We start from the raw sequence: 16106 nt of genomic DNA, 5'->3' as shown, positions 1-16106 counted from the left end.
TTTAAGAATATAACTGCAATTCCAAATGTCTAGCCTTGCGTACTTGCAGTATCAGTATCAGTACTGGCTACTTTGTACATTAACATTACAGCAGGCATACGTTTACAAGAAAATACTATTTTAGGGAAATACTTTTTTACTAATTTATCAAAAACCTTTTCTTCATCAATTTTGTTTTTTGTATACTTCTTGGAAAGAAAAAAACAACAACTTTTGATCCATTGCAAACTTTTAGCAAAAAAACATCTTAAATATCATATTTAGATTTTATTTAAAATTTTAGTAACTCAAGTACAGTTTTCAACATGAATATATATATATATATATATATATATATATATATATATATATATATATATACAGTACAGACCAAAAGTTTGGAAACATTACTATGTTTAATGTCTTTGAAAGAAGTTTCTTCTGCTCATCAAGCCTGCATTTATTTGATCAAAAATACAGAAAAAACAGTAATATTGTGAAATATTATTACAACTTAAAATAATAGTTTTCTATTTTCCAATAGTATATTTGGATATACTTTAAAAAAAAATTTATTCCTGTGATGCAAAGCTGAATTGTCAGCATCATTACTCCAGCCTTCAGTGCCACATGTAACATCCAGTCTATCACATGATCATTTAGAAATCATTCTAATATTCTGATTTATTATGAGTGTTGGAAACAGTTCTGCTGTCTAATATATTTGATGAATAAAAGGTTAAAAAGAACTGCATTTATTCAAAAAAATCACTTTTTATCAATTTAACACATCCTTGCTGAATAACAGTATTGATTTTATTTTATTTTTTTAAAGAAAAAAAATAACTGACCCCAAATTACTGACCAGTAGTGTATATTTTTATTATAAAATATTTATATTTTAAAAACATAGCTTCGTTTTTTTCTTTTCTTTTTTTAAACTTTTTATTCATCAAAGTATCCTAAAAAAGTATCACATGTTCTGAAAAAATATTAAGCAGCAGAACTGTTTCCAACTTTGATAATGAATCATCAAATTAGAATGATTTCTAAAGGATCATGTGATAATGATCCTAAAAATTCAGCTTTGCATCACAGAAATAAATGATAATTTAAAGTACAATCAATTTAAAAACAATTATTTTAAATTGTAATAATATATCACAATATTACATTTTTTTTCTGTATTTTTGATCAAATAAATGCAGGCTTGATGAGCAGAAGAAACTTATTTCAAAAACATTAAAAATAGTAATGTTTCCAAACTTTTGGTCTGTACTGTATATATATATATATATATATCTCAGCATATATATCAGTATGTATTTAAAAAATGCTAAATTCATATACTGTTCCACTTCAGAGAGCCACATCTTGCTGTATTTGGTGACAGCAATCCAGGCATGCTATACCAAAGCTACTGACAAAGCATGGTAAAAAACATTGTGGTGAATATATATAGTTCAAGGGTATTTTGTGGGTCAGGTTGTCTGTTAATAGAACAGAGACAGAAATATAAAGTGACTTCAGCAAGTCTATGTAATTCTAATATCATTGCTAGGTGGTAACCCATTATTATTAGAGTCTCCAAAACAAGAAAATATAGTCCTGCATTCATAACTTTATCCTGACATGAACTGAGACCATGACTAAAAAATGTGTTCATTCCATGGTACTTTTTTGTAAGCATGAACTAACCAGAACGTGTGAACATAAATAACATTTCAGAACATAAGGTTGTCCTTCACATCATTTAATATGAAATACTACAGAATCAAGCATGTTTTTGCTGGCTAGCATAAGCAGAGACAATTAGCGATACAGCTGTGTGCTAAAATGCAGGGTTGGTTTGTTTACGAGGACCAAACGGAGCGCGAGGACACTAATTGTCTCATCCAAGCTGGTTTCTAATGATACCCAAGCTGTCAAAGCACTACTGCTGTGTGTGCTAAAGCTAGTTGTGCTGTCAGTGAAACGACTGACTACTGTGCAGGGTTAACGTCATAGCCTAGCACAGTGTTGATTAGCCCATTACTCATGGTCTGTTAATGAGACGACTGTGTGAAAGAAGAAATGACTCTATGTGCAGTTCTATCTTTGCACTAATGCCCAAGTGAGATTAGACATGCATTCGGGTTATTATTGGAAAATCAGCCCGTTGCATTTATTATAAAGCACATTTATTGTAATGTGTTTTTCGTTGCTAATAGCTTTATCATTTGGTGTCGTGCGAGCTGTACTATACGTCTAGGGCAATTGGGCCTTAATAGAGTTTTATGCTACGTTACATTTAAATATGAAAATATACAAAGGTACAAATGAGATATGAGTGGAAGACAAGACTTTCATATAGAAATTTTATTACAGTTATTGGTTATTTTAACTTGTTAGAGTCAGATTAGAAACATTTGAGTTCATGGTGAGACTTGGAAAATCTGATTACAGATTTGATGTGATGTTTGAATCTCTTTTAAAACAATAGGCAGACAAAAGTCTTGATTTGTTTTCCTTATAATTCAATTTTTGAGATTAACGATTGCAACATTACAACTATTATTGAGAAATCTCAATTACATCTCCATTGTTTTTTTCATTCCTACAAAAAGCCATTTATGTCTCGGAATGAGTTAAATATGAATTGTCTGAGGTTTTGAATGCCTTGCTTTTACAGATACATTAAGAGATGCTACAGTGGTCAGTCAGTGAAGCTTTTAATGAGCATTAATGTGAGTTTGTTGAGCTGCATTGTGAGCCGGTAAGTGCATCCAGCTGGTGGTGTTAGCGGTGATATAAGTGACGGTTTCTTTCCTCGGTACACTCCTCCGTATGTGAGTCACCAAAAGCCAGAGGAAGCAGGAAGAGATGAGAACAATATCCAAATATGACAGTCAGTCGTTTTATTTGTGTCCCAAAGATTCAGGGATCTTGTGTGGGAGCTAAAAACAAGCAAAACATTTAAGAGGCGGGAATATATATATCACACACAGATTTCTGATAATCCTTGAGAAATTAAGGTGTAGCATAAGTTATCTAGGGCAGGATTCACGTTAGCAATGTGAACTGGTTCTCGACTGGTTTTACATTTTTTACATATGGCGACCCAACAAATTACTAGACTAAATAGAAAGTCTTTAGAAATTAAACATTGACATGTATTGATATTACTATGCATAATGGCAAAAATAAGGCTGAATAAGAAAATTGTTACAAACTTTTGGTTCGTAAATGACCCTCAAATTGCATTTTATTGCTGTATTGTGTGACTTTATCAGTTCAGCAGGTTTCACATATAATGCAGTGCAAACTTGTTCTGCATCACAATTCAGATGTTTGCATTACATTTTACAACTGGCGGCCAAACAATGTACCAAAATTATTATTTGCATAATTAGATCTAACAGTATGCACAGTTATTAACATCTTTTCATGTCGACATCTATATAATTTCACCAGCTTCTTCCTAGAAAATGTTGCAGAGTTTGATTTAACATGCAGCCAACAACATCAAAAATATGGGAAGTATATTTTACTGTCCTACCGATGCAGTAGCCATTAAATTATTAGTTGCATTTGAATATTTTAATTTAGCTGTACATGACCTAATCAGAACAAATCTGCAGGAAGTTTTTGGATGGTTGTTATGAACTCCTGCTTTATGCATTATCTCTGCTGTAGCCAAGCTGTTTAATGGTTAACCTTATGAAAATGTCTTGCAGATTAATACTCTAATAATACTAATCACCATTTTATCTGCAAAGCAGTATAAATGAAACAGAGTCGAAGTGCAAATCCAAAGCTCATCCTAAGTTTCCTTCAGCACGACTCCTGCTTTAAATAGCTTGGCTTGCACTTTAAGAACAAGCCTGTGTATCAATCAACAGAAGCACGCACATGCACATATTCAACACCCAGTCTGCAAAAATAGATCATCACACTGGCACGTTGAACAAAAATATGCCATGGCAGTGGAGGAAAGCATGCATCTGTAGCCATTTCATCAGGATCTGTAGGCGTCCTTGAGCGGTTTTAGGATTTGGTGAGATCATGGCTGCATCTAAAACAAGAGACACAGTCAGATGTGATGTCAGGAGTGATTTTTGCACGGTTGGACATAAGGTGGCCACCTGTTATTCCACTGGGGAAATTCCATTAGCATGTTTGGGGTCACAGTGGACATCATGTGCATCCAGAGGAATGTCACACCGCCCACTTTTAGAAGACACTTCCTCTTTCCATTCATATAAAAGGCCCTGGTGACCACCAGCAGTGTCCAAACGGATTACGAACCTTGAGATTTGAACCTCTCCAACCACGAAACACCACAAGAACCATGAGTACTGCTGCTGTCCAGCAAAACCGGCCTTTCAGCAGAGCCGTCAGAAAGATCAAGGTGGCTTCGACGGTGAACAGCCTCGCCAAAAGCTGGCAAAGCTGGGCGAACAAACATACCGACAAGCAAGACACGATCCCAAGCGGATGGATGCCTGATACCATCATTGAAGATGCAAAAGAAAAGCAGAAGGAGAAGAGTGAGATGAAACTCTTGGTTACGCCTCGCGTGGTTTCGGTGAACAGCGAAGAAGGTGCAGACGACCAGATCAAGACCGTAATGGTGACTAAAGCCATCACACCAAAGTGTAACGAATACGGGAAAGACCTAGTGAGCGTCATCAAGGAGAAGATCAACACCAATCAGCTTACATCAGAGGATACCAAAAACTTTCTTGGTAACGAATCTCCCACCAGAAGACGCTACTGTGGTGGCAAAGCAGGAACTTTGGCTAAAGTGCTTGGACAGAAAGAGGAAAAGACAATGGGATCCCGAAGTAGCGGTTCAGATGCTGAGGACAGTGGTCTTGGGGAGGAAGCGTCTCTGAGCGACAACAGTGATCAGAATGAGAGTGAACCGAAGAAACATGTCAACAGACACAAGGTACCTTTATCTGTACAATGCATGCTAAGTTCTGTTTTTACTGAGTGCAAATAGACAAACTAATTGGTAAAAGCAATTTTTACTAACTCTAACACAGATAAGTCACATTGTGCAATTCACATTTTATTATAAAATAAAAAAAAAACATTTATAAACAAATTCTATAAACATGTATTTTAGTGTTTCACTTTATTCATAACAGAACAAAACTAAAATATGTTTAAAACAAACAAAAAATTATAGTGCCATTCAGTGCTCTATACAAATAAACTTTGACATGTTTGCGTGCTTGGCATTAAAAGGCGAATATTAATTATAGTGCATTTTAGATGACAATTTTTTGTAAAATATATTATATAATGTTAAGGTTATATTCCCAAAAAATACACTACCCTTTTTTTTTACAGCAGTGTAAATAAATAGGAACTGCCATGTTTTCTTATTTTGAATGTAATTTGATTGTCGCTCTTTTTATAAGGGAATGTTATTCTGTTCACACTGAATTTAGTTGTTATGTGAGTGAAAACTGAATTAACTCTTAAAAAGTTCATGTAGTGGCAGCCACATTTACATTAAAGGCATCCATTTTTTTTCATTTTGTGATGTACAATGTAAAATCTAAATAAATAAATAAAATAGCAAAATAGGGAAAAAAAAAGAAAATAGGGCGGGAATTCGTTCTAGTGAGTCTGATTGGTTGTCTTGAAATGCGGTTGTCCTAAAACTCACAAAATCTATATAAAATGTGTCTTAATAGGGAATCTTTTAATGTTTTTGAATGACTTTGAATGACTTTAATTGCTGAATATGAGAACCTGCAAATGAACAGATTATTTATTCAAGGTTTTAATCAAAAAAGGATTTCTTGACCATACAACACATAACAGTCCAACTATACTTTCACAGCAGCATAATGTTCCATCATAGACTCAGTCATGTTCTGCCGCAATGGAATATATGTAAATAAAAACAGTGATGGATCATTTACATATGACCTTCACAAAGCAGCATGCTCACCCTCAGCTTGATGAGTGAGATCCATCACAGCTGTGTCACCGTGGTATTTGATTCACCAGCTTGCGTTTCACAGGACGCATTTGTACGGGTTCAGATGACACCCATGTGAAATAAGTGCGCCTTAAAGACATCCTGAGAAATATTTAGCAGTAATACTTAGGTATGTCAGACAGACAGTGTGATGTGACTGTCCGGTGACAAGCCAGGTTGTCTACACCTTAAATAAGATTGGAATAATATATTATTGTAAACAGGGATTTTTTTTTTTTAAGTCAACAAGAAATCTAAATTACAAACAGACATTCCTAGTCATATTATGCAAGCTAATCTGATCTGAGCCATTGATACATTTAATTTATAAATAAATATTTCATATTAATTATAAAACTCATTTATTGGCATTATTCATTTATACAACATTGTTAATAAAAATTAATTATTTTATCTATAAAATCTATTTATGAACTATATTTATATATACATATTTGTTATTCATTCTAAAATATTTATTTATTTGTTTAAATTCATCTTATTTTATTTTTGCATCTAATTCTTTAAAACATACACTATGTTATGTGGTTATGTGGTCCTGAATAACATCTGAACCTTGTCCTCTCAGATTAAAATAGCCACGATGAACGACTTGAGGAGCAAGTGGCAGCGGTTCGCTGAAGACCACATTGAAGGTCAGAAGCTCAACCCTTTCAGCGAAGAGTTTGACTTTGAACATGCCATGGCTATTCGACTCCACAAGGGCGATGCGGGATATGGGCGGCCCAAAGACGGATCCAAAACAGCCCAGCGTGCGGATCGGGCCCAGCAACACATCTACCGTGAGATGGAGGAGATGTGCTTTATCATACGCGACATGGGCCAGCGGGATAAAGAGGGTCGTATCTATGTCACCTTCGGCCGCCTGTTCGACCGCTATGTCAAAATCTCCGATAAAGTTGTGGGAATTTTGTTGCGCTGTCGCAAACACAAGATGGTTGACTTTAAGGGTGAAATGCTCTGGAAGGGCCAGGATGATGACATTATAATCACATTACTAGTTTAATTTTCCAGAAGGTTGCCAGGATGCAGTGTAAAAGAAGTCATAACTTATTTTACTGAACTTCTTTTACCTTCATTTTTCAGTTGTTTTCAAAATACTGTAGCTTTTCCACTACTTTTTTTTTCAACAAGTAGCAGTGTTACATGTCAAAATGTTGCAAAAGCTGCTCAAATTCTGAATTATAAAAAAAAAAAAAAATAGTGTAAGTGGTTATAAACTGACTACTTTCAACTTGAGTGTAGTTAAACAACTTTAAATTAGATTCTAGGTATCCAGTTTCAAATTAGCCCTCTATTTATAATTTTATTTAGCAGGATGAAATGTTAGAACCTTGAGAATGTTCCAGAAATCTGATGAACTCCCTGAGATGAACGTGCTCTTCTGTCTGCATTCTGGTGCATGACGTGTTTTGAAAGTAGATTTAGTTTTAGTGTTGAGGAGCTTCATATTTGAGCTGGTGAAAGGGCAACTCTTCGCTCACAGTTTACACAAGGGAATATACCGGGATCTCGTGTTTGTCTCCTCACGCATCAAACATCAGGCATCCTCTGAATGCTTAGTACACCAGCCTTGATGTCTAGACCTGGTTTGGAAATCATCTCATGTTTCATGCTTGTGAGAATATAGGGGTAGAGTCTGTTTTTGTGCTTCGTGCAATCAGTATTTCCCATCTAAACATTTTGGTCATTTGCGTCTACTTTCAGTCATTTGCTGTTGTTTTATTGTTCAGAGTTTGTGGCTCATTTGAATTACCTCTTTCAAAATGAAAGCATGATAATCTTCTTACAGAAGATTTGTTATAAATATTTAAAGATATACTGTCCTATGTAGTTTAAAACAACTCATTTATTTATTTGATGTGGATTTTTTCTGTCAGTAAAAGATGAAATAAAACCACATTTATGTTTAACTGAAAATACAACATTGTCCTAATTCACTATTTCAATTATTTGTAGATTGTAGATTTTTTTTTTTTTTTTTTTACATATTTTTGTGTTTACTTTGCATTGGGGACAAAATGTATTATTGGTAGAAATATTAATGTTTGCATTTAGTCATTTAAGGTTTTACACAAAGCAACATTAATATAAATATAACGATATTAAAATTATTACATAACTGTAATATTTATAAGTATATAATATATTATTATTTTGTATAATTCCTAAAAGGTATTATTAATATCTTCTATTAATACTGCAAATGTTATGTATAAAAGTAACATTAATATTACTTTGTACAAATTAAATAGCGTGTGTATGTGTTTGTGTTTTTGTGTATGTGTATATATATGTATGTACCATGTATATAAAATGTATCACTTCTATTATTATAGAATTTTAACATAAAGACTGATGTCATCATCATTATTATATTTATTTATTTATGTTACAAAAATGCAAATATATATATATATTATATAAAACATGTATGTGAGTGGGATGCATACTGTGTGATGTGCGTAAAAGAGATCTTTATTCTTTTTAATTACATCAAACAGGGACAAGGTTATTCATCTGTTCCTTTGTTAGTGGACACACACACACACACACACACACAATAATAAAACTCAACCAGATGCCCAAAATACCAACATCCAGCTCAATTCCCAAATCAAGAGTGCTTGATCTAATTTTCCTTGATCTAGCTCTTAAAAAGCCATTTCGTCTCCTGATAAAGACTTGAGTGCAGCAGACAGACAGGCTAACTAACACTCAGTATCTGATTCTCTCTGACGTGCACAATACGCTTAACGTTATGTGTTGTGTTATGAGTCGAAGATTATCAGATGGTTTCAGGATAAATCTCCTCCTAAACCCATGAAGCATCAGGCAATCATCAGCCAAATGCGTGTTTTGTAAATCAGAGTGAGCTATTTTATTCTGTATAACCATTTTCAACAGAGTAACAATACACTCATTTGTGCATTAATAAACAGTGACATTATTTTACGAATTCAAATTGACATATAGCAATAAGGATTTAAACAATTATCTCCACAAAGAAAAATATCACAGCATCCAATTTTTAGGAATATGTTGATCATTTTGCCCAAAGTACAGTTGATATGGTAGATGGTTATTTAGTTACAAAATTGTGTGTGGTGAAAAACGCGAAAAGGCCATGACTATTTACCAGATTAAAGTAAATACAAAAAGAAACAGAAAGACAGAAAATGAATAGAAATAAAAGCAGAATGACATTCTTCCGTGCTCGTTTCTCCGGCGTATCGTAAACGTTAAGACCTCTGGATTACAAGTTAAGGCTTTACAAAAACTACTGTGGAAAGGAGATATTTCATTTTAAATCACATATAAATCACATTCTTTTATAACATCTGGAGTGCATTTGGTGTTTAAAAGTAATTATATATCCAATCCAGATTTTAAAATATCAGCAATAACATCATGCTGATAGAAACAGGAGAATTGTGTTGCTTACAGCATAAAAAACCCAAATGTCAGTATTGACAAGTCAGATCAGACCTTGAAAATGTATTATTTTTCCTCCCACTAAATCCAAGGCGTCTATTTACAATAAACAGCCCAAAAAAACGTTTTTTTTTTAGTTCATATGTAGTTTTTCAGACAGCAAGTCTATGAACAATGCAATGGTGCTGTATTAAATTGATGTATATTAATATATATTGTCTATATTAATATACAATGCTAAGTAATATATTACCCCAAAAGGTTTTTCTAAATCATCAACACATCTTTGTAATGGCACTAATTTCATGAGGATCTCAGACATTCGGCGCTTCGTCTAAAACCATGGATCTACTACATTGCTACATGGATGCAGAAGTTTCTAATGTAATGCAGAGACAATCTGGCTTTACTCCCTGTAACAAATAAAGTGACCAAAAATTCATTTAGTTATTGCTTTTTAAGACAATGAACATTAAAACCTTTAAAAGGAATGTGGCAGTGCTTTATATGGCCTTCACAACATGAGTGTGTTGAGGGTGTTTGAGGTACATTTTTCAGTATTAATTGAAATCGTCACTCCTGAGCTTCTCGGAGAGGAAGGAGTCTTTAAAAAATCCTTTTGTCTACTGTATGGTAAATAGTGTGTTTTCTTCACAAATAGTCGTATTTTGATGCTGGACGTAGAAATTCTTGGCTATGCAGAATGCTGTTTCTTCCCTTTCTGTTCTGGTGTGTAGAAATGCTTTGCTTTTCATCATTTCAGGACATATGAAAACATTTGTATCAGTATTTATTACTCCCCGACGCTCAGGACGACACACAGCACATCTCAGTGCGATGTAACAGCATTTTCGTTTGATCGTCCGCTGCTACATGTTTGCTCGACTGCCAGCGAAAATGCTCGATAATCTCGTATCAATCGATTTCATGCAAAATCTCATTAGATGGTGGCAAACTAAGATGCCTTTCATGCATATGCTACTATCTAATGCTACAACCTTATCATTGCTACTAAAGGTTCTGCATCCCGAAGTCAGAAATAATATCATAATGTAAAGAAGAAAGTGAACTTTGGCTTATGCCAAACTAGCAGTTGCTTACAAGAAAGACATTTAAGATTATAAAGTGCAAAACTAAATTATCTTTTAATAATTAGTAATATACTCTTAAATATTGGCCTTGGTAATTAATTTGACCGATATTTGATCTTTTTTTATTCTTTTTTCTTTTTTTGATTTACAGAAGTGGTCATTAGACCTTCCTTTTCATTTAAAAAATAATGGATTGCTCACCTTTTTAGATTTTAATTAATTAATTTTATGTACATGTTATCATAAAATGTTATTATATACTGTATGTATATATTATGTCTGTTTATATCACTCTTCTCTTTAGATATTGGTTTCAGCCATTAAAAATCTCATATCTATCATAATTATAACTGTAAGTATATCATCTACTCACATTTATTTCATAATCACTATGTTTCTTCAGCATATTGCATCCATTTTCATTTTTCCATATACTGTTAGTGGGGGAAAACGTACAATGACATGTCACCGTTTGCGAAAAGATAGTCTTTTTAAATATGTGTCTGCGTCGATTATTGATTCATAAAGCCTGTAGTCACCGAATATAGACACTAGCCACAAATAAAGCCACTCGCTGGCAGCATTGGCACTGTTCAGTAATGAGAAAGACGAAACGGAAGAGTCACGAACAGAAAAAGATCCGTGTGCCAACGAAATCATGAACTACAAACATCGACTCTTTCCAAACTACACATATTTTTAAGACGTATAACTATTCCTGTATTATTAATTACACAAGAAGATGAATGCAAACCCACACTTTTATTACCATTACATTCTTCTCTCTATTATGTATCATATTGCACGAACCCATCCGTTGCACAAACGTTTACCTGCGTTTAGTTCTAAATGGAGGACGTTTCCTCACACAGACCATCACAAGCTAATGTGTTGAAAGCTAAAATAAAGCCCAGACATCTGGTCTGCATTCTCTGCCAGTCCTGAAGTCTTTTTTTTTTTGAGCATTCCCTCTGTGGTCAATTCTGGAATATTCCAGAAAGCTCATTTGTTCGGAAGAAATTCTAGAACATTCCAGAAGGTGCCTGTGCCACATTCATGCACAGCCAGCACTCTTAGGATCGGGGGGCTGTGAGAGCCCTTCCAGAGAAAAAGAAATCTAGATGAGTTGTTAGTCTTATGAGCGTTCGCAGCACGGCCCGACGGTGCTCTCCAGAGACAGCTGTGAGCAGTGGCGGATCAGCGGCGTCATCGTGGGGTCCACCATAGAGGAGGTGGGGAAAAGCTTGTACCAGCCAATCACCATGTTTGTCAAATCCAGCTCCTCCAATAGGATGCGGGCCACGCCCATGAAGCATTTACGATCCATCCGGCCGTAGTTTCCCCAAACGATGACCTGTTCATGAGAAATGGAAGTATTATGTTATCATAAGGAACAATGAAAAGTACTTTTGACAACAAGAAAAATTAACATTTTAAATGTGTATATAACCCTTAGTTCATTTCAAAATTCTCAATTTGAGTTCATTACATTTAGTTAATTCCATTGTTGTGGGTGAATCTCAGAATGTAATAATATATATATATATATATATATATATATATATATATATATATATATATAAAATCCTTCTAATTCATAAATTCATAAATAGTTAGTTCCATGAATCCAGATGAAAATAAATTATGTAGATTTTGATTATATATAATCCTAATCCATAAATTAAAAATGGTCATTTTAAATACATTATAGATCAGAATTATTATTATTTTTTTCTAATTCTTTTAATCTGGATAAAATTTGAAATGTATATATTCCTTGTAAATTCATAAATTCATAATTGTGTAAATTCATTTTGAATTTGACTGGTTTTGACTGGTACTTTCTAGACTAGACTAGAGCAATTATTAAATATCTTTCTTGTTCCCCCTTTTTTGTTACATATACATGGCTAAAATGTGGCTAATATTTCTACAGGGTAATTAAATAATACTGGCATTTAAAAAAATAATTCATTAGGCTATTTTTGGTGCCCCCTCAGCACTTGGTGCCCTACGCACAGTGCGTGATGCACGTGGTGGGAGCAGCGGCGCTGACCACAAAAACAGTCATAAGGGTCAATTTCTTGAAACTAAGATTTAAACATCATCTGAAAGCTGAATAAATGAGCTTTTCATTGATGTCTGGTTTGTTACGACAGGACAATATTTGGCCAAGGCCTGACTATTATAAAATATTGTGTGCAAAAAAATCAAAATATTGAGAAAATTGCCTTGAAATGGATTCTTAGCTTTGCATAGTATTACTAAGCAAAAAATATGTTTTCATATATTTACTAGAGGAAATTTACAAAATATCTTCTAGTAACATAATCTTTACTTAATATCCTAATGATTTTTGGCCTAAAAGAAAAATCAATAATTTTGACCCATACAATCTATTTTTGGCTATTGCTACAGACATAGCTGTGCTACTTATGACTGGTTTTGTGGTCCAGGGTCACATATAATCCTTGTAATTAATAATTCCTGATTCAAAATTTTGTATTCATAAGCTTTTTTTTCATGAACATTTTTGAAAAAGCTTAAGCAAATCCAGCATAACTTCATTCAATTTGCATAATTCATTTAAAATTCAAATTGTAGATCATATTTTTTCTTAATTAAAGTAATATAAATTAAGTGTTTTGCACTAAAGTTATGATAATTGTGAAATGTGCTTTAAATAAGATAATATTAGATTTACAAATTACAAATTTCTCTCTCTCTCCCTTTTTTTTTTTTTTTTTTTGACGCAATATGACGTGTACATTCTCGACAGCTTTTGTGTGATTCATCCATCTTGCAGCACAAACTGAATAATTTGAATTTCCAAATATGATAATGAATGTGTGGAAATTTGGAAGAATAATTTAGCCTACTGTAGATCAATCTGAAAGTTCCCTGAGATTCATTACATAATAATGACGGATGTTTGGATGGAGGATGCTGTACATCAGTGAATAAACACATGCAAATGATGTTTTTCCCGCCACCCGATGTTCCTGAACATCCTGCAGTCTGTTCTAACTTTAACGTTTGTTGTGACAGGCTTTCATAAATGTTGTCCTTAGAAAAATGTCTAATTCGGAGAGATATGAAAGGTTTCCCCCTATTCCTTCAGAGATGCTAAAAATAAAGTGTTCACTGCTTTGCAGTTTCTCCTGCAGCTCTCTCTGCAATTGAGCTAAATGATGGAGGGAATGCATAAGAAATGATAATTCACTGACATCACGTCACCTACAGGGAAATTACACCATATTGGAAAAGACGTGGGTAAACTTGGCAGTAAATTAGAGCCTATTTTCTTTGTCATTTAAATAACCAACCAGACAGATGCCTCTAAAATGCTTGACACATTAATATTAAATGCATTAAGAAATTCAAGTATTCTAGGATTTGTTTGCTGGTTTGATTCAGGTTTATAAGGCCAGCAACAGTATTTCTATTCCTCATACTTGCTAAACATCACCTAACAATGCTAAATATTTAAGCACTTGGTGGACAATAAAATTGAATCCCTCTGATGCATCCTCTGGTGGAGTTTTACACAAGTAACCCTGATTGTCTTCATTAAAGGTAAAAATGGAGTTTACCTGTACAACCTTTCCCTGCGGGCTCTCTGAAAAAACAAGGACTTGGTTGTAAAGGGGATCTAATGATTTCCGGACAGACTTTGTCTTCTTCTTGGCAATGCAGATGCCATTTTCCAGAAGGTAGACTTTAATGTAGGCCGCTGAAAAGGGAAGAAGGAAACAAAACACAAAAATACAATAATTCAAACGGCATCCTTGAAATCCACAAGATATTGAAAGCCACTTTGAAGAGCCACTGAATAAGACGTCTTTTTTCAGTTTTCTGTCTTTTTTCCAAACACACATGCTCGCTTTTGGATAATGAATGCTCAGATAAAAAAAAGAGAACAATCTTGTGAGAAACTTGTGTATTTGAAAACCAATCTATAATTATTTGCAGTCAGATTTGGCTCACCTGGAGGGCCCTTAGATCCGGGCTTCATGATGAGTCCTCGAGCCTGAATGATCTCCACCTCCAGCTGTCCGTTCCTCTCCATCAGACCGATCTCAACATCTCCTGCACACATTAATATCCACGTTAACGAGCGTCAAGTGACACGTGGGCGAGTGACATTATTTCTCTCTTTTTGAAAAGCATTGTGTTGATCGTAGTTATTTTAATATGTTGGTAATACAGTTCCCTTTGTTAACATTAGATCCACATTAGTTAACATGAACTAATAATGAACAACTAACAAAAATGTATTTACTAAAAAAAAATATTTTAAATGGCTAATCTTTCTGTCCGTAAAAGAAAAGGACAAATTATAGCCTGTTGACTTGAACTACATGTGATGTAGAAGTGCACTCACCCATTGAAGTTGTAGCTAGTGTCTGTCTGCCCACAAACTGAGCAGGTCCCATCCCATCCAGAAAGTCACTAAACTGGGCGTCTGATGCCAAACACATTCCACTGTAGTTCAGACTAAAGGGAAGAAAACGGCAAAGTGTTACTGTGGAAGTTAACTCATTTTATTCATAATATACATTATTGAGTGCTAGAGTCTGTCTGCTGGATGGAACATTAAAATAATGTAGAGCATGTTTGAGTACTGACAGCCTGAATTAAGCATGTGTGTGTGTGTGTGTGTGTGTGTGTGTGTGTTGCTTGTGATGGCTTTGAAGACTGACATCATATGAGCGTGCATGACACATATTATGACGGTTTCCTTCACTCTGCGATGACTGAAGTGATAACAGCATGGCTCTGTGATGGGACGGGATCGATGGGCGGAAGGCACTTCTCTTTTACGTAATGAAGATAGACAGCCTATATGACTGACAGTGAAGCTCAGCTCTGATAGTGGCCAGCGCACACGCATATAATCACACTGCTTTCCTGCTCCTACAGGCAGATTTGAGACAGCAAAAATTCATCACTTCAGTGTACTGTGTGTGTTTTCAGGAGATGAGCCGCATGCTCCGTGTCATATTCACCCTCATGACCTCTCGAAACAGGAGGTCTGGCCTTCATCTAATAGCACAACAGTGACTGTCCACTTTTTCATCAGCCTTCTGGAATGATTTTTCAGATGAATTCCCACTAAAACATCTTCAAGAAGGAATTCTAAGCCTTAAACGACACCAACAAGATCTTAAAATTCCTAATTTATTATATTATAATAAATTATAATATTATATTATATTACAATAAAATGAAAATAGCCATGTACCTGTTTGTCTCACTTACGAAGCAATGCTACTTTATCAACCTCTTATTTTTCTTTTTATATGTAATTTCTTTTTTACTCTTTAGCTAGATCTTCTTAAGGAAACGGACTTCATTTTAGCTATCTACACAGGTGAAGAATCCCATATTGCAAATCATAGGTTTTCACTTTGACAGAAGGCAGCCGCTTGTGCTCGGATCAGATCAATTAGGTCTAATTTTTTTGTTGTTGTTGTTGTAACGAGATCATTTTTAGATACAGAAACAGGTTGTAATGAAAAAAAGTGTGTTTTCCTTTTGCAAGCAAAATAAAAATGGGGCCAAAGAAGGCAAAAGGGTGTGTGTTTGAGCAAACGTGA

The 16106-nt window shown here is 34.4% G+C and overlaps 2 protein-coding genes across 3 annotated transcripts in view; one reads left to right on the top strand and one right to left on the bottom strand.

Annotated features, from left to right (window-relative positions):
• Positions 1-4228: 4228 nt before the first annotated feature.
• abraa (actin binding Rho activating protein a) lies at positions 4229-7905 on the top strand. The gene is made up of 2 exons (XM_052558227.1): positions 4229-4912; positions 6549-7905. The coding sequence occupies exons 1-2, from the start codon at positions 4310-4312 to the stop codon at positions 6984-6986; spliced, it is 1041 nt and encodes a 346-aa protein (XP_052414187.1). The 5' UTR covers positions 4229-4309; the 3' UTR covers positions 6987-7905.
• Positions 7906-8837: 932 nt separating this feature from the next.
• Positions 8838-16106, bottom strand: part of LOC127959389 (regulating synaptic membrane exocytosis protein 4-like) — a 118000-nt gene continuing 110731 nt past the window's right edge. For both annotated transcript variants that reach the window (XM_052558553.1, XM_052558552.1), the window contains exons 3-6: positions 14891-15003; positions 14494-14595; positions 14100-14239; positions 8838-11860 (exon numbers count right to left, since the gene is read on the bottom strand). In XM_052558553.1, the coding sequence (XP_052414513.1) occupies positions 11642-11860; positions 14100-14239; positions 14494-14595; positions 14891-15003 (574 nt within the window). In that variant the 3' untranslated portion in view covers positions 8838-11641. The remainder of the gene's footprint in view (positions 11861-14099; positions 14240-14493; positions 14596-14890; positions 15004-16106) is intronic.

The sequence above is a fragment of the Carassius gibelio genome, chromosome B6 (genome assembly GCF_023724105.1).
Source record: "Carassius gibelio isolate Cgi1373 ecotype wild population from Czech Republic chromosome B6, carGib1.2-hapl.c, whole genome shotgun sequence".
In the NCBI taxonomy this organism is placed as follows: Eukaryota; Metazoa; Chordata; class Actinopteri; order Cypriniformes; family Cyprinidae; genus Carassius; species Carassius gibelio.
This window is presented reverse-complemented; position numbering and strand designations above follow the sequence as displayed.

Coding starts and splice junctions, on each gene's coding strand:
- abraa (XM_052558227.1), top strand. CDS start 4,310: ATGAGTACTGCTGCTGTCCAGCAAAACCGGCCTTTCAGCAGAGCCGTC. Junction 4,913..6,548: donor AACATGTCAACAGACACAAG/GTACCTTTATCT, acceptor TTGTCCTCTCAG/ATTAAAATAGCCACGATGAA.